This window comes from Theropithecus gelada, chromosome 7b (assembly GCF_003255815.1).
Source record: "Theropithecus gelada isolate Dixy chromosome 7b, Tgel_1.0, whole genome shotgun sequence".
Classification (NCBI taxonomy): Eukaryota; Metazoa; Chordata; class Mammalia; order Primates; family Cercopithecidae; genus Theropithecus; species Theropithecus gelada.
Window position 1 is genome coordinate 73,124,197 of NC_037675.1, and position 9,294 is coordinate 73,133,490.

At 44.5% G+C, this 9,294-nt stretch overlaps 1 protein-coding gene across 3 annotated transcripts in view; it reads left to right on the top strand.

Moving 5' to 3' along the window:
* SIPA1L1 (signal induced proliferation associated 1 like 1) overlaps positions 1 to 6,477 on the top strand; it is a 151,655-nt gene extending 145,178 nt beyond the window's left edge. For 2 of the 3 annotated variants that reach the window (XM_025392150.1, XM_025392152.1), the window contains 4 exons: positions 1,066 to 1,212; positions 2,685 to 2,799; positions 3,697 to 3,778; positions 4,468 to 6,477. In XM_025392150.1, the coding sequence (XP_025247935.1) occupies positions 1,066 to 1,212; positions 2,685 to 2,799; positions 3,697 to 3,778; positions 4,468 to 4,611 (488 nt within the window). In that variant the 3' untranslated portion in view covers positions 4,612 to 6,477. Of the gene's footprint in view, positions 1 to 1,065; positions 1,213 to 2,684; positions 2,800 to 3,693; positions 3,779 to 4,467 lie in introns of all 3 variants that reach the window. The other variant, XM_025392149.1, reaches the window with a different exon arrangement.
* The last annotated feature ends 2,817 nt before the right edge of the window (positions 6,478 to 9,294 follow it).

Sequence of the window (9,294 nt, forward strand, 5' to 3'; positions counted from 1 at the left end):
ATATTTGTATTCAATAAATTGTCCCCTTAGGAAGAGCTTGGGATGTTAGACTGCTGCAACCCAAAATTGATCCAAAGAATAGCTCATGTGATGACTGCATCTTTGGGAAGAATAATACCAGTTCCACCCCTAAAATCACCTTCCTGTCTTAGCTCTGTCTGAGTAACCCAGCACACTCACATCCCTTGATTTGCCCCTCACACCCCCTTGGACACCTTTGACCATGGAACCCAGTGGGCTGCCCCTGAATAGCAGACAGGGCAGGCATGGGCCTTCCGTCCCTTACCACTCCCAGGCCAGATAAAAACAAACCCTATTAAACTGGGTGCAGTGGCTCACGCCTGTAATCCTAGCACTTTGGGAGGCTGAGGCAGGTGGATCACGACGAGGTCAGGAATTCAAGACCAGCCTAGCCAACATAGTGAAACCCCATCTCTACTAAAAATACAAAAATTAGCTGGGCATGGTGGTACATACCTTTAGTCCTAGCTACTTGGGAGGCTGAGGCAGGAGAATTGCTTGAACCTGGGAGGCGGAGGTTGCAATGAGCCGAGATTGTGCCACTGCACTCCAGACTGGGCTACAGAGTGAGACTCTGTCTCAAAAAATAAAAAAGTTTTAAAAAATAAGCCCTATTGTCCCCTCTAATAGGAAGAAACATCCCTGGTCTGGCTGTAAAATCCAGCTCTCTATTGAAGTAGGCCTCTTCTTCCCGGCCCAAATCCCTTGGCTCTGCGGGAAAGGAGGTGCTAGTGCTGGCCAGGCCCTGCTGTGGACAGACAGCTCTCACAAAAGCAGACATAGTGCCTCAGTGCAAAACTAACTTGGCCATGACTCACTGCTGGAAGGGAGAGAATGGGAGGTTGTAAAAAAATGAAGACAGACTAGAGGAAGCCCATTCCTATTTCAAGTCAGCTTTAGAATAGCCACTAACAGCCTGCTAACCTGGACATTGATAACAGTCACAAATGGCTTACAATCTGTTGTGGTAACAGGAAACAGGTAAGTTTTGAGTGGCTCTCCCACAGGCACAAGAAGCATCTCATTCCTCCTCCTTTCCTGCAGGAGAGTTCTCGGCCTCCGACAGCTCCCTCACTGACATCCAGGAGACCCGCAGGCAGCCTATGCCCGACCCTGGCCTGATGCCCCTGCCTGACACTGCTGCGGACTTGGATTGGTCCAACCTGGTAGATGCTGCCAAAGCCTACGAGGGTGAGTCCACTGAATCCACACAGGACAGCCCAGGATCCTGCAGGGCTACCCTGCAGGGTGCCGGCGGAGTGAGCAGTCTCCGTCCACTCTACTTCTCTGGACACACAACATATGTGCCTCACCAGATGAGCTACCAGTTACTGAGCACTCAGTAGGGACCAGACCCTAAGCTGGACACTTAAGCACATTTTATGTAATCAAATGCCACCTGGTGTTTCCTCCACAGGATTCATAACATGAATGCCTCACCTCCTCTGTATATGGGAAGGGCAGTGGGGAGAAGAATCCCAGCTGTCCCTTGACTGAAAAGAACACGTATCCAGAGAGGATCTTTCATCACGTCGCAAAGACGTTGTTGCTAAGTGTCACAGTGCTTGCCCTGCTTGGCCACGTGCCTGTCCTGACAAATGTGGGGCGTCTCCCTTGCCATTCTCCCTCGTCTCCGTGTGCAGTAGCATGTTGTCTGTCTGCATTGTCTCCTTGCCAGCCTGCTGGCCGTGTGCTCACTTCAGGCTGGCAGTTCTTAAATGCAGGTCCTCAGACTGGTACTGATCCTGTCTGCTGTAATGAAAACAGAAAAAGTAGTGCAGTATGTGTGTGTAGACATAAGATTGTCAGCTGGGTTTTTTGTTTTGTTTTTTGAATGAAGACTGACTTTTTTCTACATTTAAAGATCTTTCTAAAATGTATAGTTCTTATTCTTTACAAAATTATAGCAGGTGATTTTTTTTTCTGTTTTTGTTGTTGTTGTTGCTCTTAATTAGGAGAATTGAAAATTGCTATTCAGTCAAGTTTGAATTTTGGGGGGAAATTTACGAGGCCACAGAACCTGTAAGTCGGGCAGCCATGGAGTGGCCAGCAGCGGATGCTTTTACCTTCATGCTGTTTATCTAGCAGATGGAAATACCTCGTTCTAACTTGATTTTTCAGTTTGTTGGTTAATCTCCTTCATATACAAATGGTAGAAGTTTTGGGTTTTAATAGGAGATTATTTTAAATTTGATTTAGTTTTCTTGGCTTAAATTTTAACTTGGTATGTTTTGGAACACAGGTGGTATGGATTTATGTTAAAGCCAACCAGAGTGTCCAGGAATCTTGTGGAAGACATACTTCAAGAAGTTTTAAGTATAATGCTAGCTCTCGAATGTATTTATTTCATTGCTGAGTGGAAAGCCTTGGTCTGGAAATTTGGCACAAGGACTGTTTCCAGAGAAACATTTCATAGAATGCTACTGTGATGAGGGGGGACTAGAAATTGACTCACAAATGTTTTTTAAAGGGAAATTACAATGGTACAATCCTCTTACTTATTTTCATATTTTTCCCTGTGAGAGCTGGGAAATAAGATTTCCAGTGCATCCTGCACTGGAAATACTAGACATGACTGCCAGCTAGACCACTTGTTGACTTTGATAGATAGGGCCCAGGGATGTGGTTCCAAAATACTCAATGGTTTCTTCTCTCCTTTCCAGTCCAGAGAGCCTCGTTTTTTGCTGCTAGTGATGAAAACCATCGCCCCTTGAGTGCTGCATCCAACAGTGATCAGCTGGAGGACCAGGCTCTGGCCCAGATGAAGCCTTTCAGCAGGTTGGTCCCCGTGCGAGGGCAGCACTCTGTACCTTGTGTCACACCTGCCAGTGACTGCAGCTATGGGGAGAAGAGATGGAAGCCACACGGAATAGCTGAGTGAAGCTCATCACCGCGGGGCCACTTTACATTTTAGTCAGAACACTTTGTAACTAAATACAATAGATATAATTAAACTATTCTTGATGACTTATATGGCCATAATGACAAATATTCATTATTATTTAATGCCATAATACATTTATGCCCTCAGGACCAGTTGGGTCAGGTAGGAGAGAGCATTTGCTCTAAGTATCCCCGCTGTCTGGGCTGTGTAGTCCTGCAGTCTGGGTTTTCAGTATCTTCCACAGTGTCACTGATGGTCATGCTTATACATGCGCTTGCTGAGTCCTAGTGGTTTGAGATGTAGGCATGATGCCTTAGCTGCAATTGCATGAGTAGCTAAGACCACACACTTGGGGACCAGAGACAACCTGCCTGTCACATCAGCTCCCCAGCTTCCTTCCCACACACAGGGGAGCAACTCCTCTTTCAAAGCCCACTAGAGATCCCAGAGCCTCCCTGGGAATCATTTTACTGTTTGACAATTATGTCTGCCAGAAAGTACCTCTTATGCTGCCAGAGAGACCATTTTCACTATTGCGCTTCATTCTTTAGTCGTGAAGATGCAGCATCTTTAACAAAGGAAGCTATTGATTTCCTGCAGTTCAAGCTTGTATTACCTTTTTTTAAGATTACCATTTTATTTTGTAAAGTAAAAATACTCATTGGGTCACCATACCGAGTAATTTGACATTGAAAACCATTTTATAAATACAGCCTCCTCAGATTAAAAAAAAAAAATCCCAGCCATGGAGGCCCCTGCCAACATGGTCTTTTGTTTCTTGTTCCCAGCAGTAAAGATTCCTCTCCCACTCTGGCTTCTAAAGTGGACCAGCTGGAAGGTATGCTGAAGATGCTTCGGGAAGATTTGAAGAAGGTAAACACGTATTCTCAAAGCAAATTGCCCAGTCTGTGCAAACTGCCCTTGAACCTTGAGAGCCCTTTTTAAGTAGCGTAGTGAAATAAGATGTGGGTGTCTTCCCGGTGCCTGCACATGTTTGGGGCTGCAGGGATCTCAGTTGCCACCGGAACACACAGTGCAAGGTGGTGTTCGGCATCAGGCATACAGAAAAACTGTTCACTAATTTGTGAAAAGCTTTGAACCCCAGCCAGCCCCATCTGGGTCCTCTCCTGGCCTCCCCACTCCTTGTGTAATGTGTCGGTAGCCCAGACTCCCATGTAGTTGGTGTTATTGGGGCTTTTGCACCAAAAGAACTGAATGTTTTGTCTTTGGGGCGGCCTTGACTATACCAAGACATCAACCACCAAAACAATTGTCTAAAATTTAAGACAATCCTGACTAACAAGGACGTTAAAATACACATTAATGTACTTACATTCCAGCATTACTTACAGCTAATCCTGCGAGGTTGAATCTCTCTAGAAGCCCTGTTCCCTGAGCTGAGAGTGTCTTAGCACCTGCTACCAGGCTGTTTAGACAGGTGTTTGGAGGAACAAAAAACAGAAATGGGCAAAAGATCAAAACAGGTCCATAGCTACTTCTCAGAAGAGCTGGGCAAGGTGGGGCCACACCTCTTAGCTTTTCTACTTCACTCTACCTCCCAGGAAAAAGAAGACAAAGCCCACCTTCAGGCAGAGGTGCAGCACCTGCGAGAGGACAACCTGAGGCTACAGGAAGAGTCCCAGAACGCCTCGGACAAGCTGAAGAAGTTCACGGAATGGGTCTTCAACACCATAGACATGAGCTAGGGAAGGCTGAGGAGGACAGGAGAAGGGCCCGGACACTCCCTCCAGTGAGTGTCCTGCAGCCCTTTTCCTTCCATAGAAAGCATCCTCAGAGCACCTTCCCTGGCTTTCTACTCTGCCCCCTTTCGGGGAGTGCACAACACAATAGTTGCAGATCAACAATCATCACCTGCCTTTTGTAGAAAAGAAAAACAAAAAAAGTAAATAAAAATTTTAAACAGTAAAAGTTTAACTGCTAAAATGTGAATGTCTTTATTTTTTTGCACAATATCTTTATCTGTTATGTATTTAAGAAGAAACTGGGCCTTGGACCAGGGCACCCCCTGGCCCATCTGCCTCTATTCCCATCAGCTTTCTTATCAACTTCAGGTAACCCAAGCTTTCCCTTGTTATTCTAACAAATGTCATTATTCCTAGAAAAAGAATGTTTTTATAACTTGTTTGGGGAGTAGAGAGGGATATTTCCTTACCTTCTTCCCTAAAATGCCTGGAGAGGGAGTTGCTTTGAGAAAATGCCTACCTCCCTTGAATGACTCGTGCATGAGCTAGTGCTGTGTGTACCTGTCCTCCAGAGATCAGCAGGACCAGGGTTATTTAACAGCAAGTCAGTAAACCAGAGCACCTCTGACAGTGCTTGCAGGCCACACCCCTTCTCAGTCCTGCATTGTGAGGTCATTTCCTGCTTCTCCCTTTCCCCAGGAAGATGGTCCCACTTGTGCTGCAGGACTCTTTTTTGTTTGGCTTAATTGAGCCCCACTAAATTGGAATCAACCTATCTTACAGCTTCCTGGCTCCAAACAGTAATTGATTTCAGAATGCCCCCAAACTAAAACCTTATTATCTGTATGCATTTTGAATGCATTTTGGTCAAAAGTATACGTCGTTTTAAAAAATGTGGCACAATTGGTTTTTCTAGCTTGCTCAAAATGACCATATCTCTAAATTAATCTTTCTCTCCAGAGCAAGACTTCACCAGTATTTGTAACTAGGAAAAGCTAACAGTGAATGTTTGTGAATTTTAATCCTTGATTGTTAGAAGCAATGATTGTGATAGTAGAATGGGCTTTTGAAATCTGCATGTCCCAGTGTGAAATTTCAGCACGGTATTTTCTGCATCCTTTCATGGCCATCCAAAGGATTCCGCTGCAGAAATTATTGATGTGCTATTTTTCCTGTCTTGTGACGCAGGCTGCTTCGGGCCCCTGGGTCACTCTTCCAAGGCCCTCGCTGCTGTAGAGCACAGAGACATGGGGCTGGCCAATGTCGACTGACCTGAGGAGACCCCTTTGTTTGTTGCCTTTGTAACTGTCACTAAACCGACCCCTCTGCCCTTTCAGTGGCAACTCTGGTCTAAGGGAACATTCAGCACTCTAGCGGCATCTGATTGGAGGTTCCCTCCCCCAAGGAATCTCAGTTCCTTCCTCTCTCCATCCCAGAAAGAAACAGGATGGATTTTCCTCTCTTCTCCCCGCTACCTTCACTACCAGATTTTTATGCTACAGTTTCATTCTTGATTGTGATTTCTCCATGGGATTTTTTTTTTCTGGTGACATTTCTATCATGGAAATAGGAAGATTTCGGAGTGCTTTGTAAAGATTTCAATCGTCTGTCTCTTTCTCTCTTTGACTTGTATGAAGGAGATTGTACATTGCCTGATACCTCTTTGTAAATGAGAAATATTGCTAACATCCAAGCATTCTGAAGTCTTGCTTATCCTTCTGAGTTTAGTTCTCATTTCATTTTACATTTTGTTTGGGGACTTGGGGCAAGCTATTTATTAGAGTTTTGCAACAGAGTTCTTGTTTGAAGCCTCTAAAGACTACTTGTAAAATTCAAAGAATAAAATTCATTTTAAACGCTCTTTTAAAACGCTTTGGCATTATTGCTTGAGGTTTGCTTACTTGAAAGACCACCCAATAACTCACTGACCCTCCTTGCATCCGAATTTTTTCATCAAGCTTTATTAACACTAATGATGATTCTTGAAAATTTCTGTCCTTTTTAGAATGTTAATAAACTTTTTTACTCTGTCCACATGTCGATAGATAATTACTATTTTGCCTTCTCTGCTTATGATTTGATATTTGCAGAGCACTTCATAATTAGCTTCCTCTTCATTATCCACCCGTGGATTTTTCATAACATTGTTATTCTCTGAGACCAGCACATTTTTGGGCTGCATCTCCTAGCTCTCAATGTCAGATGTTGTGTGCCCAGGGAATACAAATGCCTGTTAATATTAGGCTGTGCAAAATATAATTAGAAAAGTTAATCTACTGAAAAAAAAAAAACAGTGCATTCCAAAGTCAAACTGAACCAATTTTTTTTTAATCCACCATGTCACTGTTCCTCTCCAGCGGTGCAGCTAATTGAGTGCCGGCAGTAGAGTTTATTCCTTGTATTTGGTTCAACAGTTCTACAGATTCTAGAGTTCTTGGACTAGCATAAGACTGGATGCTACAAAATATTCCGATTAACAAGCTCAAAAGGTTTGTTTAGACCATGATTCGTACATGGTTTGCAGGGCTTATGTGTTAATTCTGTAGGGCTTGGCACATGGGTTGGGAGCTCCTGGGAGAAGGTGCTGTTGGGCCTGCATTGATGGAAGATCTTCATCCATGAGCTGACTGGGAAGGCCAGTTGCTTGCGCTCCAGATCTGGTGCTGGTGATAAGCTGGGTTGGGTTACTAACTCCTTAGGTGGGGATAAGGACGACAGTCCAGGGGCAAAGAAAATGGGCCCAGCAAACTTACACTGTTTGCCTCTAGTTAAATGTAAGATGATGATCTGAATCCAGATTTCACTCTCGTAGTGCAATGTTTGAGCAACTGTGAAGTACTGTTTCCCCAGAATAAACAGTGGATATTAAAGTGCAAGATGGCACACGTTGGTGTGTGAGGGCTGGCCGGGTGTGAGGGCTCACACCTGTAATCCTGACACTTTGGGAGGCCAAGTCAGGAGGATTACCTGGGCCCAAGAGTTCAAGACTAGCCTGGGCAACATAGTGAGACCTCATCTCTGCAAAAAATAAAATTAGCTGAGCATGGTGGCACATGCCTGTAGTTCCAGCTACCTGAGGTGGGAGAATAGATTGAGCCCAGGAGGTCGAGGCTGCAGCAAGCTGGGATTGCCCTACTGCACTCCAGCATGGGCGACAGAGACCCTGTCTCAAAAAAAGAAAAAAAAAACAAAAAAGACTTGGATAATGTTAAATATGACCTGTGGGCCGGGCGCGGTGGCTCAAGCCTGTGATCCCAGCACTTTGGGAGGCCGAGACGGGCGGATCACGAGGTCAGGAGATCGAGACCATCCTGGCTAACACAGTGAAACCCCGTCTCTACTAAAAATACAAAAAATTAGCCGGGCGTGGTGGCGGCGCCTGTAGTCCCAGCTACTCGGGAGGCTGAGGCAGGAGAATGGCGGGAACCCGGGAGGCGGAGCTTACAGTGAGCCGAGATCGCGCCACTGCACTCCAGCCTGGGTGACAGAGTGAGACTCCGCCTCAAAAAATAAATAAATAAATAAATAAATAAGACCTGTGTCCTGTGTGATTTTAAAAGAATAAAGATGTCGCAGTAATGTTGGATACTTTTTCTATGTATGAATTTTGTCACTAATGACCCATTGGCATCATCTTTTGAGAAAAAGACATTTAACTTCGACTGGGACTTAAATCCCATCCATTACTTACCATCTGCGTTCTTAGGAAAATTACCTAATCTCTGAGCATGGTTTCCTCATCTGGTAAAGTAGTTACAGCCTCATGTTTTAAGAATTAAACAGAACCAGACATGTAAAGGCAGTGACTGGCAAATCGTACACACTTAATGAACATCGAGTGGCTTCCTTTGTCCTACATCTCTGATATGTTCATGCTTTTATGTTGTTTTTCCAGAACAGAGTCCTGATGTATTAATAGCAGAGTTTTTTAAATCCTTAGCAGTGAGTCCATACCCCTACTCCCCGACTCCCCGACAAGCACCAGGTCATGTCTTTCCTTAAGTAGAATTGCTTAAGGGACGGAAGAGTCAGAATGAGCTCGTCCACTTTGCTTCATATTGGTCGGTGCTTTTAACCCTTTGCTATAAACTTTAGAACAGCGACTCAAACTTGAGCTTGCATCCGAATCACCTGGAGAGTTTGTCAAAACACAGGTCATGTGACTGCACCCCCAGGATCTGTAATTGTGCAGGTATTAAGTAGAAAATACTTAAATTTTCTGCAAGTTCCCAGGTTATTCTTTAGAAGAATACGGTTAACAAGAGAATAGCCATAGGAGCCAGCATTAAAAGAAATAGAAACTAAGGTGTGAGGCACTTACTGTGTCCAGATAACTGAGTATTATGTTGACAAGTTAACCGTCCGCAGACTACCTTGCAGGGGGAAACACACTTAAATTGTAACTCGAAAATTCAGTTAGATAAAAGAACTTTATTTTCCTTTTTAACTAAAATGGTGATTCAGAGCTCCCTGTGCATGAAACTTGACTATTTTAAGTTCATGTGTTACCTAGATGGAGCTGGAATTCCTTTACCACCATTAACTATATGAGACTAGGTACCAGGTTAGCAAGGGGGTGACCTTGGTGCTCTCAGAGCAGATGACAACTTGGGACGGCAGAGCTGCAGAGGAAAGCAGGGCCTGGGGTGGGAGGTGCAGAGCCCTGGAGCCAGGCCCTCAGTGTTG